The sequence below is a fragment of the Lepisosteus oculatus genome, chromosome 21, assembly GCF_040954835.1.
Source record: "Lepisosteus oculatus isolate fLepOcu1 chromosome 21, fLepOcu1.hap2, whole genome shotgun sequence".
Classification (NCBI taxonomy): domain Eukaryota; kingdom Metazoa; phylum Chordata; class Actinopteri; order Semionotiformes; family Lepisosteidae; genus Lepisosteus; species Lepisosteus oculatus.
In genome coordinates this window covers 10,406,639-10,429,247 of record NC_090716.1, presented here as the reverse complement: position 1 = coordinate 10,429,247, position 22,609 = coordinate 10,406,639, and the positions used below count along the sequence as shown (strand labels likewise).

At 33.8% G+C, this 22,609-nt stretch overlaps 1 protein-coding gene across 3 annotated transcripts in view; it reads right to left on the bottom strand.

The window, feature by feature from the left end:
* The window catches only part of LOC102690369 (INSC spindle orientation adaptor protein), a 63,489-nt gene that overhangs the window by 18,828 nt on the left and 22,052 nt on the right, over positions 1–22,609 (bottom strand). For all 3 annotated transcript variants that reach the window (XM_015338088.2, XM_015338089.2, XM_006642486.3), the window contains 5 exons: positions 21,484–21,578; positions 6,426–6,771; positions 3,600–3,652; positions 3,041–3,164; positions 369–482 (listed from right to left, as the gene is read on the bottom strand). In XM_015338088.2, the coding sequence (XP_015193574.1) occupies positions 369–482; positions 3,041–3,164; positions 3,600–3,652; positions 6,426–6,771; positions 21,484–21,539 (693 nt within the window). In that variant the 5' untranslated portion in view covers positions 21,540–21,578. The remainder of the gene's footprint in view (positions 1–368; positions 483–3,040; positions 3,165–3,599; positions 3,653–6,425; positions 6,772–21,483; positions 21,579–22,609) is intronic.

The window sequence follows — 22,609 nt, the reverse complement described above, 5'->3', positions numbered from 1 at the left end:
GCAGCAGACCTTATATTCATTTACCCTAAAGGCAAAACAGTTCTGATTTGAGCATGCCTAATGGGACTGACTCTTATTGATTTGGTGGTGAATGTGTGGGGTGTTTGATGACAACAAGGAAAGAATCTTATTATTCGTGTAGAGAGATGGGAGCTTGTACTTTAATTGCATTACATCCCTCTGTCTGTATGAAACAGAAGCTTTCTTGAAAGTTCCATTTAAACAGGGAAGTGATGTAATCCCTGCCTGCTGTGCTTTATGCCCCTGCTATTAGGGGCACCATCAACAAAAAGAGCAATTAAATAGGACAGTTCATGGCAGAGAGCACATTAAGAAGTAAGGGAAAGGACTGCTTTCAGTAAACTCACCTTTGCTATGAGGCTGCACAACTGGACACCGTCCTGCGTAAGAGTGAGCAGACTGCTGATTGCCGAACCTATGGTGTATATGTTATCTGAAGATTCTATTTGTCTCACCAAGATCTGTAAAGGCAAACAGATGTGTTAATTAAATAAATCCTTGCATCCAAATAAACAGCAATAAATAGCATTGGATCGATTCTCTCCTACTGACCTTATGCTTCCATCAGTCAGAAAACTGGGAAGTTTTAATCATTACTGAGACGCTGTGGTATATTTCAAGTATTAATACCTTTTAAAGGACAGAATATAAAATACATTTTTTTCAAGTTAACATAAAAGAATGATAAAATTCAAGTTAGTTATAGTCATCTAGATTCACAACTAAATTGATCATTCTTACTAAACTAAATTCTGTAGTATATCTCTTGTATATTTCCAAAGTTCTTCAAATTCATAATGGTGAAAAGTCAACGAAATACTATTCAACAAAGTGAAGGCAAAGATTAAGTAGTAAGACCTGGAAAATTACGTAAATGGAATCTAATTTAATTCCAAATAATGTCAAGTGTAAACTGCTGTTACCAGATCAGAATTCACTCAAGGACAAAACTAAACAGGCCAGCTGCAGAAACATTCCAGGTAACAAAATTAATAAACTCAACATCTTAGGTTTCAAATTAATAGAGTATTCATATCTTGAGTAATATGATTTTCAAACTAAATATAGAAATCAGCCACCTTACATTATGTTCCAGATCTCCAATAACTGCATTTTTAAAACTCAGTTGGAAGGTTTACCTAAGAATAGCTTTTAATTAAATTATAAAGAATTTTAGAAGCTATCACGTGATTTTAACAATTTAAAACTGGTGTTGTTCTATTATATAAAAGTAGTCTTTTATTTTTTTAACAAACAACAGAAAAGCATGTATGACACCAAGTAATCTTGCTGTTTTAAAGGGTAATCAGTGTCACTATGTAATCAAAGTGACAAAGTAATTTATCTAGTCATTTATTGAAATAAGGTTTACAACTTATTCTTAGAATATAAAGTACAAATGTCTTTAAATGGCAGTACAAATGATAGCAATATGTATGTATATGTACAGTATGTATACTACTTACAATATTAAGATAACTTAATTGCCACTCATTTGTATGGAAAGACTAATGCTGTAATTTTATCAAAATACTGTTACTCTACTATTTCTAAAAAAACATTATTGCTCTATTCATAAATTGGCTTAAATTTCCAAAAGCAAAAGAGACTAAAGCTTTAATTACCCTGTGTTTTAGATAAAAATAAATGCTCTTATGAGCCTGACCATTTTCAATTTCAGCAGAGTGTACTTGAGGTCTCAGTGTTGAATACACACCACAAACCTACTAATGCAACAGAGAATTCTAATGTAAACAATTTCTTTGATCTCATCTACAGTATATTATCTCATGCTTTCTAGTGTGTCTAGATAATGATTTACAGTACGTGAGACCTGGTAAGTGTCTAAGAAATTGTACCCAGGCAAAAGGGAAAAGGTGAAACAGCAGACGTTTTAATGTATTTTAATACTGTATGTATTATGGGTGATTTTGTTATCTTTCTTAATTAGACATTGTACAAAGTTGGAAAACATATTCTTCCTAACAATATATTTTCTAAGAAAAAGGTAAGAGACAGCAGGAGACTGTATGGCCAGAGTTCTAGTCTTTAGTTTTTCATCCATGGACACCACCAAGAGACTTATGAATGACCTTTTAATAATATAGCCTAATGGTGGGGTGGCTTGTTACATTTTTCTGTATTACCACAACCCTTTCCAAAGCTTTGACATTTTTGCACCGCGTTTCTTTTTTTCTGAAACACTTCATATGACAATCCAAGATTAAATTAAAATTAAAAATAAAATGAGAATTGGAACACGTATGGAACACAAATTATTAAACAATTGTTACTTGTGAACCTCAGGATTGCAAATCAAATAGGATCTTGTAGAATAATCTACATTTTAGGAACTAAAAAAGATTTAAACAATTTATTTAAATGAAACCTTTTAATCCAGACATACCATATCACCCATGTAAAGTATATTACCTATGTCTATAACATTCAGTCCTTCATTTTCAGCTCATGGTTTTCTACTTGCTGATTTAATAAAACATGTTTGTGTTTGACTGTGAAATAGAGAATGGTATTTTTGTTATTATACATGTACATATTAGAAATGGAAGCAGAAATTTATAGTGTTTTTTTCAATCTCTGATTCATTTTATTGACTCTAGCTGGCATATCTAGAAAACATAACATGATATTTATTTTAAATGCATTATCTGTTCTGAATAAAGGAAATAGAATATACAGTAGCTCAACTGATGAATGTTTAGTACTTGTACTAACGTAGAGGATGTCCATTAACTCTGCACCAGATGTACTCTGTCACCACAGCCATTGCAAACATAGAAACCACAGCATAATAACCATTGATTTAATATGGGCTCCAGTGTCTAGTACACATTTCATTCAGGTACCTTCACTTGTGCATTAATAGAAGAGGATGGAAATATGAATTGTAACATGCAGGAAAAATTAATACCTTGTAAAAGAAAACGAATACAATAATGTAGGAAACACTTAATATTGTCACAGCATCCAAACAAAGGCGGTGGTCATTTTTACTGACCTGTATCTCATTAGCTAAGACCAAATCAATCATTTGGCTGAAGGATTCACTGACATCTGTCAGTATTTCATGGACGGCTTCTTTCATAGACTTTAAAAAAAAATCATCTTCGGTGTGTATGCACCTTTGGAAGAAAGTAAATCCAATTATTTTGTTGTAATTATACAGGACACTGAAAATGTGTCTATACAGTATGTAGATACAAGTACTGTGCAAGTAGACTGTGTACAAGCAGGCTTTAGTATCTTGCTGCAACTCAAGAGTAGCCATCTAAAAAAGTTGCCTCGGTTTATGTTAAACTTAATCATTCCTTTTCATGTTGTTTGTCTTCAAATGTTAAATGCATTATATCTTTTGAACTGTTACCCTTCAAAAATGCATTTTATGTATTTACTATCCTACCTATAAAACAGTATATTTCCTTAAAATAAATCCAGCTCCTACTTCTCATCAAGGTGCACAGAGCTACAGTATTTACTGTCATTTTCTGGGAGTTATTAACAGCATTAAGATTGCAGTTGCAGTGTACAGTTTTCACCTTTTGTCAGAAAGAAAATACCTCTCTGTGATGGTTGTCAGCTCCATGCACTTCTCCAACAGGGTTTTTTCATACTAAAGGGAAAGAAATAGGGAAAACCTACAATAAATATAATCTGTGCAACTAAACATAATAATATACTGTAGATATGTGGTCACTTTTGGAGACAGGACAGAACATCATGGACTTTAAAAATGAACTGATATTGAAATAGCTGAAATAAAACAAACATACAAATTAGAGAGGGCTCTACTCTTGCGCTTATGAGTCCCTGGTGGATAGGACCATCCATTTCACATTAACCACTTAGTCCAATTCAAGGCCACATTGAGCTGTAGCCTAACTTAGTAGACAATGTGTGCAATGCAAAATATACTCTGGACAAGACTGCTGTGCATCACAGGCATACACACATACTGTACAGTACAATTATTGAGATCCAATTAGAGTTGGAAGTTTAATGTGTAATATTGTATTAAAGCACTTCTACTGAGGCTCACATTTCTTTTTTATTTTTAAAGAAGTAAAAGGAAAACTGACACAGAGCAGAAATTCAATTTACATGTTTTTTTTCTAAAATTGCTTGAGGGTTTGAATGCATTTTCTATATTTAAACCAAATAAGAGGTAAAATAAAATCTAAATATTTAAATCTGCTCAAGACCATTGAAAAACACTTGTTCCGAGAAAAGTAAGGTCAGACTGAACATAATGCATTTTTTAAATGTATCCATATTCAATCATATGTTAACTAATTGTGTGACTCATTTAAGTAATCATTTCAGTTTTACAGTACATAAGTAAATGTCTTCTATGTATGTGGCATAAGAAAACATCAATGTTCTAGCTAGAAGCTAGCTAGAACTTGGTCCTACAAAACTGCTACAGTACATTGAAAAATAGAAAAACCCAGTTTCTGTCATGTGGATGGGAAATTAAAACAAAAAAATCGAGAATATCAGGTGTGCCAACAACATGTAAAGTTATTCCCATAGTGCTGACAAAATGAAATGTGTGGCCCGTAATGTGACTTCCAAAACACAACACAGAGACTGCCTTACCTTCAAAGCTTTAGTAATGGTGTGAATTATTGACCAATAAAATAAAATGACCTTTTTGCACCAGCTGAAAAAATGTCACAATGTAACTGTACAGTAACAAACAGAGTAAATTACTGTTGACTCTTAATGCTACACTGCTTCTATTATAGAGACCCGTACATAACAATTTCCAAGCTCCTACTGCAATTCCTCTATGGCACTGTGTTCAGAGATAAAAAACAACTGACTGTTCTTCATATAGTATCCATCACATCTCTTTACTTTTGGCTCATAAGAACAAGAGAACAAATCTCCACTGCTACAATACTGTATGTAGTCAAAGCTACACAATATGCAAGGAACTGTTGATACCTCTTCTGTTTCTCTGTCTCTAAAACTCTGTGAATTGCAGTCCTCTGTTTCTTAATTGTTTCCATTCAGAGATAGCATTCAGTGGGTGTTTTTGAGGTCCCTATGCTGCTCTGTTAAAATGCTTTTTGGCTACAACAGATTCTTCCAAACTTCCTGTGTTCATTAGATCAATTGCTCACCACTCTGTACAAACAGAAACCTCTTTGCCACACACAAAACGTCAATTTATCACAAGACAAATTCTGACTTCATGTGACATCTAAGTGATTATATAGTAGACCTCATTTCCACTGCTGAGCTCTAACCTTTGAAGCACAAAATGTCTAATTGAATTTGCTATGATGTTGATATTTTAGAAATATACTGTATAATTCTCTGTTTAAATATAATTATCATTATACTGTATGATGTCATGCATGTGCTTTCAGTCTAAAGGGAAGAAAAAGTTATAAATGTAAGCTTCTTTCTCCTTTAGAATTACATATATTTGGAAGATTGCTCATCGGGGCAATTGTCCACACAAAGCAAAATAATGCTCGTAATGTTGTAGAATATTCCAAGCATTCCTAATTGTATTGAGAATATAAGTAATAACATTATCCAATTAGAAAATGCCTTTAGGAATGTTAAGTGGGAACTTAGACAAGGCAGTCAGGGCTCCCTTGCAGAGTGGGGTGAAACCAAGGGGTATCTGCAAAGGTAGAGGAGGGTTGCAGGAAGATGAATGCAAGAAGAGAGAGCTGAACTATAGTATACAGGTATATGACTTTTCAGGAAGTGCGGTCATGGAGGATTACAAGATAGACCTCAGAGATAAAGGAGACTTTGGTGACTTTCATCCCTCCTGAAGTTCGGTTCAAAAGTTTTGTGTTCAAGTAAAGAAAACTATATCTTCATTGTTTCATTACTTCAGATGTGTTTGCATTGTGAAATTAATTAAACATACTTTAACACAAAGCAAGCTGTTTACAATGAAAGATAATACACAACAATTTTGTTTGAAAAACTGGGAGAATCAAATTAGAATATTACAAGTATGTGATGTTCTTTTTATACTGTTTTTTTAAACAATGATGTTTTTAATCAGACAGCTAAATAAGTATTTGTTCAGGAAACTTTGTATTAAACTTTTGCACTCCATGCAAGATGTAATCTTTCATTCTTGTAGGAAATACTCTGGGGGAAATTGTGATTAATGTATGCCATTTTTTTCTCCTCCATTTCATAGCTTATTGATATTACAACATGAGTTACTGAAGGGTGATGGATAAACTATGAGTCACTTTGTCAATTGAATGGTTCATGAGTTCAGCAAATTCAAAATGCTGATTTACTGTATTAGATTTAAGTTTTAAGTAAAAAGTAAAAGAAACGTATTTTGTGTTTATTTTGGTGCTTGTCTTCTTTCTCAAACTAATTGTGGCAGAAAAGGTTACCTTCTGTATTTCTGCTGGGGAGTTCCTAGCAAAGGTGTTGTACTCGTTGACCAGAGAGCGGACGTGGCAGTTGGCTCTCACAGCTGTGCTGTGCACTCTCTGCCACCTGTTCTTCTCCAGCTTTTGGGACATCTTGCTTAGCTCCGTGCTGATGATGAAAGCTCTCTTCAGAAGTGTCTGGAGATTGTCCCGCACCACGTGTTCCGGGTTGATGATCAGCTCGCTGTGGACATCCTCGTCCACGCTGATGGGCTTCGACTGGAGAATGCACATGCACTCCACTTCGGTCATGTACCTCAAGTCTTCCATCCAGCGCTGCACAGAATCAATCTGGATGAGGTGCATTCTAAAATAACACAGAGACATGATGATATGATTCACCAAGCACTGTGAAACTGTCCTCCTCATGTGAATTGTTTTAGAGAAGAATTGAAACTTTGCATGCCTAAGATCAAGCAAACTAAATCAGCAAAATGTGTATCATTTGTTTAAATCTTAGTGGGAAGTATTTTCTATATTGGCAATATTTTTTTACCTCTTTATTTTAAACAACCTATTTTTACTAAACTCAATCATTGGACAGTAATGAGTGACTTAAAAATTGCAGGAGTGGTTGAACCAGTAAAAAAGCTGGGAGACGCAATTTGAATTCTATTGTCTGGATATGACATGTCACAAGCAGGATTTCTGTAAATCCTTATGCCGAAATTTTGACAAGATTATCTAAAAGGTTTATGACATATAAACACATCTACCAAGCATCTACTATGCACATGGATAACACAGCATTATAGTTGTAATAACTGTATTAAGTACTATTATATTAAAAATATTAATATTAATTAATATTAACTATATTAAAAATTATAGTAACATTTGGATGTGCTAAGAGACTCTCATTTTGTTATCTTTGTCTTTGCTGTATACAGTATATACAGTATACAGTCCCTATCACTGTCATTATGAATAGATTTGAAAAGTTTAATATTTTTCTAGTTGTAGAGCAAATATTAGAAATTAGAGTTAAAATGCTGGAAAATAGCTGTTGTTCATTTTTTACCAAACATGTTCAGTTTAAATACCTTCATTTTTTATGACATTTACTTGGAAGGCTTATAGCTAGAAATTCAACCACCAGGAAGACAATCCTGAAGAATGTTGAACTAATAACAAAGAAAAAAGCCTCTAAAAAGAATTGAAAACTTGAAATCCTTTGTCAATACATCTAAGGTTATTTGAAGGTACTTCATTGAGGACAGGACAAAGGAGCAAATATTTTTAACTGAAGACCCATTTGAATCACAAAAGCAAACACTGGGAACCAAAGGAGCAATCCTACAGGGGTTACCACGGTAAACATACCTTCTAGAAAAGACTGAACTAAACAAGTTAAAGGTTTAATTAAGATTTGATCCACTGTCAAAGATCAATTTCCTGAATAGATGGTAGCAAATCACAGGAATATATATATATATTATCAGTAAAGAGACAAACAGAGCCTTCCATCAATGAAGAAGACAGATATAGTAAATAAGAATTCTGACAAGTGAATCTATAATTTATAAACTCAAATGTTTCATTAGTAATAAATAGAAAAAAGGTTATCAAAGAACTTAAATATTATCATTGTGCTCCTGAAATATACAGTAAGTCCTACAGTACCATTCAACATTTAGGAGACTGAATGGAGTCTCCTGAATGGATGTTCCTCAGTACAATCCTTCAATTTAAAAATATCTTTACAGTATAATCTTGAATAGACAACAGTATCCTCTTTTATTATGTGCTACAGACATGGACTTAAGTAGATCAAATTCTGAACATCCTCATCTAGGTAAGCTGAACAACTAATAAATCATCATAATGACTTAGTAATAGCTGTGTGGCAGTACCTTAAAGAAGTACTTTAAACAATTATTATTCATATTGCAGATAATATTATATGCCCTTTTCCAGGTAATTTACATAAAATAAACACTGAACAAAGAACAATTTATACATAAATATACTGAAAAAGACTGGAAAGGATAAGTTGACTTCCTGCATGCAGCGTATGGACCAGAAAACAGAAAAGTTAATGACAGCTGCAAAGAATAAGATGTATTTACCGTACGTAAACACTATAAGCATAATAGCTCTTATAGGACTTTTAATCATTTCAGAATGGAAAAGAAAAACTATGTGTTTATCAAGGAAGACAATTATTGTCTCTGATATCACAATGCAACCAGCTCTGGAGTAGCATATGGGAATCCTTGTGTGTTCCACACTGTAGTTTGACAAGCTTGATTAGCTTTTCATCTGAGAATTTTTAACAGAACAGGGAATTTGTAAAACCTGAATTTCACAGACCACTGCTTTTAAAGAGAATCTTTTTTCTTCTTTCCCAGTACTCTGAAAAAAGTCTAAAGGCAGCACTTTGTGCCTCAGTTTTAAGTGAACTCTCAATGGTAACAACTCCTGAAGCACATGTTTATCATAACTCTGGGCACATTGTGGATTTAGGATTTATGGTTGAGGGGGAGCATTTCAACTACCCGAGATGACATACTGCAGCACATGATCAATTAGCCCAGAAAGTACAAGAAATGGTTATTATATAATCACTTAGATGTCACATAAAGAAGCAAAAGAAAAACTCTTTTATGAAATAAAATACAGTATAGTAGATCCACCATAGTGGTATATATAGCATATAAGTGATTATATATGGTACCATTATCAGTCTTATTACAGTATAATATGTAGTATAAAGACAAAGATGCTATGCTGTTTTGTGGTGTTTGTTTTGAATACTAGTGCCAATCAAGGAAATAGTAGTCCTTTACATTATTCATGGGAAGCACATTGCACATTGCAGGGACTTTTAAGTGGTCTTTGAAAACAATTTGTTGTAAATGGAATCCATTGCATTCTAGACAATTACTATTATGAAACTGAAAAAACTCCACACTAGTTAATACCAGTAGGGAGCTTGGGGGATCATATTCTTTTCATAGTGTTTATATTAATCTTAAAGGCTGAGATACTAAGTTACATCTTCTAAATTACAAATTCCTTGCTTGCCAAACTTTCAGGATTGAGTTGAACCTAAAACTTAAGAAGAAAATAATAAACTTGTATTTCCAACACATATACTGTATAAGTTGTTGCATTTATTATGATTGACAACACTACTCTTGGAAAAGCAACTATCTGTATCTAACACAAAAGTCATAAAAACAGTACTTGGTAAACAATTAAATGGCTAAATTCTGTTATTTCATACTGCAAACCATGGCCTTTCTTCAGTGGATATCAATGTGCTATTTCTTCTTTATCACAGAAATGACCTCATGTATTTGTGAAATGAGTTATGACCATTGTACTGTAGGTGCAATGTTTTAATAACCTAGAGGAACAAACATAGATCCCTTATTTTTATCTACAAACATTTTAGCTATTCAATTACAGCTTTTAAAGAGGAGCTGGCAACACATGGTATTTTGAATTGTTTTTAACACTTACAGGCTGTATTTGGTCAAAGTGGCTTCAAGCTACAATAGGCTGTTTGATGTCTTGGGAGGTCTAATCTTTACTTCGCAGTGTAAAGTAAAGATATCTTTAGCAAATGAATAGAACGAAAAACATGTCAAAGTTATTTCAAAGCTGGAAACAGGGGTGGAGAGGTGGTGCAGGGGTTAGCACTGCTGCTGTGTCACAGCTCTGTGGCCCTGGGTTCAACTGTGAGCCTGGGATCCTATCTACAGTGTGTGGAGTTTATTTATCTCCCCATGTTCACATGGGTTTCCTCCCACAGTCTATACATACTGGTGGGTTAACCGGTTTCTGGTCCTAGGGTGTCCATGTTTGTGTCTGTGTCTGTGTGTGCCCGGTGATTGACTGGTGTTCTGTCCAGGGTATGGGGCACCTTGATCCCATTGCTTGCCACAATACACCCCATCTCCCCTGCGACCCTGAATTGGAAGAGGTTAGAAAATGGATGGATGCTTGAAAAAATTGGATTTCCATAGAGTTACTAGACAGAAAGCATTTTATAAATATACAAACCTCTAGATGAATATGAACATATAGAATAATGGACATATCAGTAAATTAAGTTCTATAAAAACACTTTAAAAGACATTCTATTAATGAGTGGTGTACTATAACCAGAGCTTCTTGTAAAGTATCTGTAGAACTACAGTGGTAATCTCCTCACTTCTGTGTATCTATGGATTCTTGATTTATACTGTACAGAACCTTGTTTATAGAAAAAGTATTAAACATTATTTCTACCACTTATTTTAAAATGTGAAGTAAAATGTTATATACTGCATATAAATACAGACTGTATATAAAATGCATATAAACATAGCAGAGGACACTGAAGACAGAGAAGAAAAAAATCACTATTTGCCCATTTGTTTAAATTCACTTACTGTACCATTACAACCCTTCCTCTCCCACATTCAGGTCTGTGATTTAATAAATGAGTGAGTCAATAGAACCTTACTAAAGAGGTCAAACTGCAACTCTCACTTGTGCTGTGACCTCAGGGAAGCTATACCCAATACTTTTAAAAACCATTTTTGTTTCTAAACACTGCTGTGTTTATTAGCCTAGTGTGACTGAGTAATCAGCTCTAACAAGGTGCCCTCTGATCTGTGCCTCTTTCCTTATTTAACAGTTATCTCATTTAGAAAGGTACAGTAACAGCAAAAGGTGGCCGTACTTATATCTGACAGTGAAAAACACACTGTAGACTGAAGATGTCTTAACACAGAAAAAGTGTACTTTTTGAATATAAATTATCTTCTATTTTTAAAAATGCAGTCTGGATTGTTGTGTGACAGTCCCGTGTGTCTTTATGTCTTCTTGTGGACACTTACATGTATCTTAAAAAATGCAGAAAGCTAAAGTACTGTATAAGAATATATATAAACAAAATCCATTTCCTGCTTTTATTTGAAAAGCATTATTTTTACATTTTCCACACCTAATTATGAAGTAGAGAGGAGACAGTGTCAATTAAATCAGATACGTTGTACTGTATATCAAAATTAATAGTCTAAGGAAAGATACCTGTATTTCATGTTCAGCACGGATCATGAGAGATGTTTAAAATGTTCCTGATGGAAAACATAAGGCACTGTCAGATACACAAGACTGTAAAAGTATGCTGTTGTAAATGTATGATTAAGTTTTCAGCAACGATTTAAAAAAAGAAATGAAACTCCATTCATGGTTAAATTAGAGACACAGAAAAGCTCATATTAAAAAGATCTGCTGTATAATCCATAAAATAACTACTTTGATTCTGAATTAAAAAAGATAGAGGTGAAAGTTTCATCACATGTTCTACCTCTGTGTTGATATTTTCAATATCTCTCAAGAGCTTACAAACAGGCTAACTGCATAAAAGGCTGCTATTTTCACTTTTCATGCCATGTGTGATACATGACCCAAACAAACACAAAAAATGAAATTGACCAGACATTAGTCAACAGATCCATCTCAAAGCTACTCTTTTGGATGCACTGAATAGGATGACACTATGGTGCTATTCATTGCTTTTCATTTACCAAGAGCTGTGTGAGGGTGACACTCAGAACACTTCTGATTTAAATGTTGATGTGAAATACCTGATATATGATTCACAGGGGCATTCTGGTTCAAAGGTTCAAATACAGTACCTATTCCACAAACTCCTACTCTGTATTGTTGGCTGAAAAATATCCAATTAAAAAAGAACAATGGGACCACTGAAATATTAAAATAATTATACCTATTGAGGAGGAAGTCATACATTATAACCTTCAGTTAATTGTGATCTTTTATAATAAAATAAAAACATGTTAAACTAGCGTCATTGCCACTGTTTAGATTTGTGAGTGAATGAAGTTTGTAGAAAACTTGTCTTTTAAGTGGATTTTATATTATGTTGTAGCCCACATAGTTGCAGCTGTTAAAGGTTGTGATTTTAAATCGATTTTGTTCTATTACAGTATTTTTAGCTAGTATAATTTCCATTTCAAGCACCTTATTTATTCTTCATTAGAATGCTACACAAAATCATAACAAAGATATTAAATTATTGAATACCACAATTGTTAGGAAAACGCAGGGTATCGTAACAGCATTAAAAATCTGCATTTACTTGATGGGTTACCGGCTGGCACCTGTTTGTTTTATTTCTATTTTAAATTCTAGATCTTTCACTTGTTACACTATACAGATAATTTGTTTTGGGTTACAGCTCATTATTTGTTTTATTAATTGAATAAGAGAATCCATAATTTCTCGGTAGCTTAATTGTTTGAAATAATTTGTTTTTTGTATCAAATTATTTAGATAACACTCCAATATTAAACATAGGTCTAGTAGGCAGTATTTAACCCCAGATTAAAGGCTTTAGTAGGAATAATACTATATTGATATTTGTGTATGGAAATCATTTGAAAATAGTTTCAGAATAGAGATCTGCTTATTTTTTAGTATAATGTTAGCATCATTTACTGTAATAAGAACTGAAAATGGCTTTAGGAAATGGGTAGAGCTTAGAGAACAAACACCTGAGCAATGATGTAGAAACAGCAAAGAAAGTCTTTCCAAACACATTAAATGCGAGGCATCTTTATTTTCCTTATGCGTTTCAGTGTTGTTTCATTAATGAGAAACATGAGAAGCACTCAGACAGTGCTTGAAAAAAGTGATACCTGAGACTGTTCAATTAGAAGAATGTATTATCCTTTGAATGTTGGTCATACTTTATTTATAAAGAATAACGTTTGCATTCGGTGTATCAAAGATCTTCCTAAAAATGATTAAAATATGATTTTGTTTCAAAGTATTAAACCCACAGAAAAGAATACAGTAATTAGAGTATGGACGGCTAAGAATATGAAAACAAAGTGATGCTTGCTGATGGAACCACTGACAAGAGCTTGACAATTTATTCCCAAGAGGCAGATGATGCAGCAGCCAGAGTGATTATAATTGTCTCTTGCTCTGCTGGCGCGGACTGTGTTTTTGCACAAGAACCAAAGACCAGTAATTGCTAAAAGCCAACTACCTATGTCTACCTGCAGTGCTCAAGTGATAGGGGCCAATGCATCTCACCCTACAATGAAAACTAATTACTTTATTATCCAGGCTGGAGGATGCTAAAGTTCATGTGTCTTAATTGCCTATCATTTGTTGCACATTCTCTAGCCAGGGCTCATTCCATTTAATGACTTTCACTGGTAACAAGCCAAGTTAGGGTAATTTGTAAAGGTAATGATGTAACCATGCAAAACAGACACCAGGAATTTCTTGTTTTAAAAGGTTCTGAAGATCTAAGCAATAGCAATTACAAAATTTCCTAGGAATTTAAAATAGTTTTCATACTGTATGTTCACTCATTCAGAACATGTCATGTTTTCTTAGTTGTAAATAGTATTTGTAAATGTATATATTAAATAAATCCACTAAAATATATTAATAGCACTCATATAATGTATATTAATAGTATAACGGTTTTAATAGAAAATTTAAATTATTATTGATTTTATTAAGGAAATGCATTTTATTCCAGAGCTACAACAGATGGGTTTAATTATAAAGCAGTGGATTGAATTAATGTGGAAAAAACACTACATTATATGAGTAACAGTGACATACAGTATTGTACGCTAAGAAAGTTTCCAAATTGTGAGGTCAAATACTGTAACATGACTGCTATGTAGAATTTGTTATCCAGCAGGTGGCAGTGTCCCCTATGTTACATTAATGACTGTGTGTGTGATTGCATAAACATAATTATCAGAGATAGACCACTTTTCCACTTATTTGTTCATTTTTCCACCAAAACAGTATCACACAGTAGGTCTATCTCCAGAGGGAAGGAAGTACATTGCAATAACTGATACATTTTTGTAATTAAAATTTTGACTTTCAGCAGCTGCACTTATCTTAAATGCCCTTTAACAGTTAATAGAAATGAGTTATACACCATACGCTACCACTTAAAAATCAGGCTTTGAAAGTTGTCATTGCTTTAATGTAACAAACCCTTTTTCCTAGCTGTTGATCTGCCAGCAGCATATTAAAGCAATCTGACACAATAACAGAGAACCAGATCTCTGTTGTGATGTGGAATGAGCCAACACACTGACTAAACCGGTCTATTTAAACAACTTTCCCTGTTTCATGCAATGCAGATGCAAAAGTCATTTTTTGCATGTCTTGTGATTACAATAAACACCTTCTCCACAATTCCCAAAAGAATACTAAGTAAACTTTCACGTCTGATGTAAACTACAAGTGAACTTCTGTTGAAATGTTAGCCATATTGTTTTATAATATATAAGTTCTGGATACAGTAGCTCTGTGTTATGTAATTAAAAAAATATATATTTTTGCAGCTTTATCATTGTGTAGAGAGGAGTGAATTATGTTAAAAACAAGGAATAACCTCAACATTAGTCAGCTAGATTTGATTGGCAAAAATGCGCTATCTAGATTAATTGGTATTTTGAAATAATCCCTGTATTTGTGTGTGTGTCCTGCTATAGACTGATGTCCTGTCATGGGTGTAGTCCTGCTTTGTGCCACATTCTTCTGGAATAGGCACAGGGTTGTCAAAATTCTTAATAGTAATAACAATCTTTGTTTTAAAAGTAGAAAACTCAAGTGTAGTCTTTGCGTAAACTGAAAGAGCATATAGCCTACAGTATGTAACATATATTTTAAAGGGATTTAGCACAGCGGTGTAGACTACCTAGAAAGAACTGGCATTTTCAATCTCAATATACTATAATATAATAGGGATGGGATTATTAAAGTCAAAATTAAGATGAAATATAGGAATTGTGGAAAATTTTGCTTTTGTAGACCCATACCACCAAAACACTCTTTTAGACTAGGATGTAAATTTTCACCATACACTACTGTAGAAACATAAAGAAATCACAAGTAAAGGAACATTGGGAAAATCATATTGTAGTTGAAAGAATACTGTACAATCTGCTTACAACATCTCCGAAACATCCTTCAAAACAAGAATTAAAAATATAAATGCCAGTATAGTTTTACTGTGATGCAGGAAACATCCACTGAGCATGAAATCCCCGATAGTTTACAGACATGAAACTGCTGAAAAGTCTATGAGGACACATGCAGAGTGACCACCTGTCATTACTCATGCAGAATGCCTGCTGTGTGCGCTAGGAATGTTAATAGTTGTTTATATTTAGTGACACATTTGCATTTCCTCATGAATGTAAATTTGTTTACTGTCACACAACAACCAGAAGTAAAACTGAAATCCCAACTGGACTTACTCGGTCTTAAAAAATGCAGTAAGACTCCTGCATTTCAGAAACGGAATGAAAAGGTTTCCTCTCTTACTGCAGTTTCTTCTAACAGCAGACAAGATAAATACACCTGAAAATGCACCACATGGATCAATTCCTTGTACTTCCTTTTCAGAAAAAAAACCCAACTTATTTACAGATGATAATGTTCATGTAGTAAATGTTACACACAGTGGGAATTCTTCTTCAGTAAAAGCAAGTACACTGTAGGAAGCAGAAAAACATTAAAATGCCTTTCAGAGTAAACCTTAGAAAAATGAAAACAATCAATAACTGATCAAACATGTGAAAGGGATTGTTGTCTACACATAATTGTAAAGGGTATTAGATCAGTCCCCTCTTAGATTAATAAAACATACTCCTTTGAGTTCTCTGTGAAATTCATACATTTGTATTTGACATTCTTAAAGAACATCACTAGTGCACTGGCTAGCATAGCTGCCTTACAGTGCTGGGGCCCTGGGTCCAGTTCTGGATCTGGGGGGCTCTCTGTGTAGAGTTTATATGTTCTCCCTGTGCTCATGGGGTTTTTTTCTGGGAGTTCTGGTGTCCTTCCACAGTCCAAAGACACTGGTAGGTTAATTGGGTTCTGGGAAATGGGCTCTAATCTAAGTGTGTGGGTCAGCGGGTCCTGCAGTGAACTGGTGCCCCATCCAGGGTGTACCCCACCTTGTGCCCATTGCTTGCCAAGATCTGTCTCTCCTGCGACCCTGAACTGGATTAAGCGGTAAAAAAATGTACAAATGGATGGAAAAACATCAATCCTTAGAGAAAGAGAAGAAGAAGCTTAATAAAATTAACCTTTATTTACCTTAAGAAAGAATTCCTTGTTTTTTTAGGTTTAAGCAAATGTATTCATCATACTAGCCTTTGTTAAACATAAGCCTTTGGATCAATTTAATTTGAAATGTCTACTTTTTATAAGGTTGAGCTGACGTCTTTTATCTGGTTACAAGCCAAAGCGCCCATTTCATTTACTATAAACAGACAAGCAGCAAAAAAAGACCAATGTGAAAAATTGTTTTTTTATAACTCAGTAAGTCTTATTTAAGGAAAGAGGTAAATATAGTGTTTTATATTCTGCTGCTTATCTCAGCAAGATTCTGACACTAATATATTTGCCATTAATTGAACTTGAATGCCTTTTACAGCAATCTGAAGCAATGATTCAATGAAAGCAGTGATAAGAAGACCTGCCTTATTGTGCAGTCACTTTAATTAACTCTTCTGCACTTGTTAAAACAGCATTGTAATGGGACCTTAATCTCAACACCTTTAGGATATAGGAGTACTAAGAGCATTTTATGTTTTGTATTAGGTATTTCAATAGATCATTACAAGACAAATGTGTGGTGGCCTGATGGTTCAGTGGTTTCCATTGCTCCCTCACAATGCTGGGACCCTAAGTTCAATGTCAGACCTGGGGTGTGATCTGCGTGGAGTTTGTATGTTCTCTTGGTGTCCGTGTGGGTTTCCTACAGGTGTTCCAGTCCAACGGCCTATTGGAAGGTGAACTGACTCCTTGGAAAATTGGCCCTGAGTGTGTGCGTGTTTGTATCTGCGCATGCCCCGCAATGGACTGGCTCCCTGTCCAGTGTGTATGCTTTGCCGAACTTTTTTGCCTCGATTGGCTCCACCTCCCCTGCAACTTGAATTGTAAAAGAAAAAACTGATGGATTTGGGAAATGAATAGAGTACAATAGCAAAACCACATCAATAAGTTCAAGGCAGGAGATGGTTGTATGTAGTGTAACCATATATAAATAAAATATGTTATTTATCATCCATTTGTACATTTAAACTACAGTATATGTAAAAAATACCTATGTTCTGTATTGATAAGTCATTGAAGCCTGCAGTGTTTTCTAACTTTAATATTAATACTTTTTCAATATTTGAATTACAGAAAATATTTTCTTAGTTTTCTTCATTTCAATTGGTTTAATTTATCCTTCAGGTTATTAGCAATTAACACAGTGCTAACAGTAGAATTACTCTGATAAGTCTCCAATCTGATTCAATGAAGCACTCTGTCATAACAGCATTTACTGTCCCATTTATCATTGTGAAAGTCTTTATGAATAGAAGACAAATATAACTGTGACAGTTTCTAAAACGTTTGAGCCATTGTAACATTTAAAGTAACACATCATGTGTCTCTAGCAATTTGAGTGAAGGCAGTTATGAAGACTGTCCCTCTGTAGAAGTTAAAAGGACCAGAATCAAGTCTATGCATTCATCAGGCATATAAATACTCTGCACTAAAATAATGAGTCTAATTTAATTAATGGTAAAAGTGATTCTCATAAAAGTGATCAAAATGAAAATGCACAGCTGTCTGAAAATAGCTGTGATCCAATGCATGTTTATCACAGGAATGTCAGTTATTACATAAAATTACAGCATTGTAACAAATTAAGGTCATAATCATACATAAAAAACCAAACCGATATTCAGACTCTGCTAGGAAGTCTCACAATGTAGTTACAGTGCTTACTGCCATTATAATTATTGAAGAACTTTCCTAGTAAATATTCCTTTTAACCTTTCTTCCTATTAATTTCTGTCTACTTTTTTGGATACCTTAATATAATGTAAATAGTATTATACATGCCTGATGGCACCTACAGTTCACATAATAGTGAACACACCCACAGTATCTGGGTGTCTGAAGATAACAATGATACAATGAGAAAAAGATAGCATGGGCTCATCTAATGGCTGGATGAATTAAATATCTCAAAAGAAAAAGCATATTACTTTAAGGACCACTATTAAATAATGCTTTTGGATTCCTGGAAAAGAAGTGAGGCAAATACCTTCTAATGGAAATTCAGATGGGTGTAGGTTTTGGACTGAGGATTAAAGTGCTCTGGTGATGTAGTGCTGAGCCATTACTGAGATAGAATAATTAATTAATCAACATTCATTTAACAGTATGTTCAATGTTTCCATATACCTAATATTGAACCATGCAAACAATGTAAAAAAAACAAAATTGAAGGACGTTCTTCTAGTAATTATGAAGAAAGCTGAAGTCGGTAAATTCAGAAAATTAGTAACTCATATGTTGCCTCTTCATTGTATTTACTGTTCAGATCAGGAGATCTGACATATTATTATATATTATGTACAGTATATAATATACATAATCTAATATATTATGTAGATAATGTGTACATGTCTACATTTTAGTGATATCACTTGATAACACAGCAGGCATAGACAAATTAGCAAATTAGAGCAAGGTCGTCCAATCTTGGTGCTGGAGGGCTGTGTCTTCAAGTGTTTCAGGTCTACTATATTTAAAGCTGTTGCAGCTGAAGAGCTGGATGAAAGTATTAAATCGGTCCACTTAAGACAGCAGTTACCTGATTTAGCTTTTGTTAAGAGCTGAGTTGGAAAGCAACCAAAAGTTGGAAAGACACCCTGAGACTAGGACTGGACAGCACTGTATTAGAGCCTTTAAATTACATCTATGAATTCTTTATAGGCCATAGTATACAGTATTAACAGAGCATTGGCTGAGTGTCAATAACTGACCTCTGCTAATGGTGATATGCACGTTTATTAACAAAAGTCATATTGATCTTAGAAATAATACTACTGCATAATAAATAGCTTGGTTGTAATCTATTCATGATGTTATTTAGAACCTCTAAACTTAAGTGTTAACCTATTTCTTATAGGTTAATAACCTAATTATTTATTCATAACTAAAAAATAAGGAGGCCTATAAACATAGAGAATTACAGTACCATCAAAACATTTTTTTCATTTAACAAATGGATGACACACACTATTAACTACTGTTTCTGAACGATACACAATTTCTGGTTTGTGTATTTGTGCTCATATTTCTTATTTTATCGCATCTTACATATTTTGATTAACTGAAGTAATACAAATCATAGGAAATAAAACAGTTTCAATGTAAAACCTGTTAATAATCTCTGTTTTGAACCATTCCAAGAAGCACCATATTATTCTCACTATCACAAGTAGAACAGGGGTTTTTGTTATTAATTAACAAGTTCAATGATAATAGAATGTCACAAAGTTTAAAACTGTGATAGTTGCAAAGTTGTGATATACTGTATGTAGCCGTTTAACTTCTTATATGTAGAAACTTACAGTATGGAGCAGAATGTTCTTTTAGCAAAAACAGTACGTTTTCCCAAAGGAAACAACTTCAGTTTGAATGTTAAAAACTGGAAGAAGTTTCAGTTTTAGATCTCACACTTGGAAGCAGAAAAACATCTGATGTCCAGATGTTCTTTTATCCCTTGTGAGGACCCAACAGGTCTACCACATATGAATCAGTGTCTGTCTTGCTTTTTTCGTTATTTTATTCTCTGCTTCATCTTAAAATCCTTTCTTAGCTTCTGTAATTGCCTATGTGGTTTTACTCCCTTAATGTTGGTACAGTACTTACTCATTGGAGAGAGAAGGTCCTGCAGTAGGCCATGAAAAGATGACAAGGCAAGAAAGAAAAGGGCAATTTCTAATGTTCTTTCCTAATGTTGTAAGCTAGGTATGTACGACATAAAAGAAGAGAAAAGATCCATAATTTATAGAATCCTAGATTAAAGTGAAAACCACAATAAGATTTAGGATGGCTTTCACTGGAATGACATATACAGTGGATAAGTGTATAGTCCTTCAAATATACAGTATGTTTTGTCCTTCTACCTACAATGAAAGTGCAAAAAACAAACCATTAAACATATAACCACCTGCAACATAATTGGAACATTGTTGTACATTATCAAGACAACTATTTTATTACAGTTTTCTTTACTAGAAAGTAGTAGCCAGCAATTTTCCTCCTCTAATGGTCTTCTCATTCAGGACTTAAGGGCAGCTTTTGTTATTTTCAATCAGAGCACATTTTTTAATTACATGCGAAATTATCTATAGATCACTAATGTTCTTTAATTGGTTTGGCTCCTATTTGACAATGAAGAGTTTGTTGCACTTACTTGGGATGTTCCACAGGGTTCTGTTTTGGGACCTTTACTTTTTAATATTTACATGTTGCCTCTTGGTCAGATAATTTGCCAGATCATTTGGGTTTGGCGGCTAATGACTCAGATATAGTAGACTAAATCACATATTACTGCTATAGTTTCTGTTCTTTCTAGATACAGACAGCTGTTTTTTCATCACCACTACCAACATCATCATCAGCACCAACAGCACAGGACAGCTGTCTTACTAACTTTTTACTAGTGAAACAGATACATATATAGTACATGACGGACAGTACTTGTCTATCCTGGTCACACCTTTTAGGGTTTTGATGTGAAATGGACAAAGCAAGTAGTATTTACATTAATGTACAGTACATACAGGTATGGTAACTGACAACCGAAAGGACATTTTACTAAATCTAAACAGCTGGAAAAGGATTTTTGTCCAAGTCATCCTCAAAAAAATTATTCTTAATCGTTTCAACCTTGTATATACAAAAACATCCTTTTCTCATTCATTAATTTATTTGTGCAATGCTGTTAAACCAGCTCTTAAAACCCAAGTATATATTTTGAATATAAATTCCTGACTGGCTTCACTGACTGTCACAACCACTTCCATGAATGTGTGTTATGCATCATTTTAACAAGATGGAAGTCAATTTTTAATGCTGTTCAGTTATTATCAGAGAACATTTTTTGCATGCATGCAGTCTGCTGGTAAAAGTGAAGTGCATTACAACTTACCTCTGAGTTGGTGATGAAAGAGAATTAATACGACTACTGCTGTGGGAAGCTGCCATGCTTTCTGTGTGTAGACCAGTTTAACATAGTACCTAGAACTGAAAAGATTGACACTATCAATGGCAGTGGCATTATTAGAAACTATTGATGCACACACAGCACAAGTCCAAAAGGTGTTTTGTATATCCAAGCTGACTAATTCTGTGCATAAACTTTCCCTGTCACAATCATTTTTCTTGTGTGATTGTAGTTAGCATGCATTCTTTATTTCTTTAACATACAACAGATTTAAATTTAGGATTTAATGTTACAGTTCAAAGACACAAAAAAGAAGAATTTGAGTTCATGTGACCACTGAAGTGTTTCAGCATTAATATTTTTAAGGAGATATTTAACTACTTTTAAAAAATGTTTTCAAAAGTCCTGTGACAAGAGTAAGAGGAGGTTATTTTAGCACCTCAGCTATAACACAGGATGCCAGTTTTAATATACAATATATTAATTATACAGAAAATATACCAGATACTACAAATTCCTGCCACAGACATTTTGTAATACAAAAGTTATTAAAATAAAGTCTCTTCACTGTTCTTCTGAACAACTAATTGGGATTTTTATAAGAACAAATAAATAATTAATAGACCAAAAACATTCACACACAAATATAACATCACAAAATACATAAAAGGGACACAATAATTATTGTTCTGCACACTTATTAGACAATAAAGATAATTATATGGTGCATGATTTACTACTTATAATAAATATTTGATATCAAAATATCTTGTGTAGCCTTTAGAAGAACAGTAATAGAATATACTGTACATGTATTTACTGGAACGGTGCTGCCTTATCGTAATCCAGACAAGAACAACCAGTAAATGTTATGAGGTGTTTAGGATAGGCCTTACCACAGCTTATGAATGCTGACAACAGATTGCAAACCAAAATGGCAATATACAGAGTTGTGCTGTCCTGTGATACATACAAGTTATTAAAAGCATAAAAATTTAAACAAGGCATCCACTAATGGCCACTTTAATGCTTTCAAACATTGTGTCTAGCTTTTCAAAAAAAATGAACTCAGACCTCCTCAAATACTATATGCCTTCAAAGGAATTTCCTT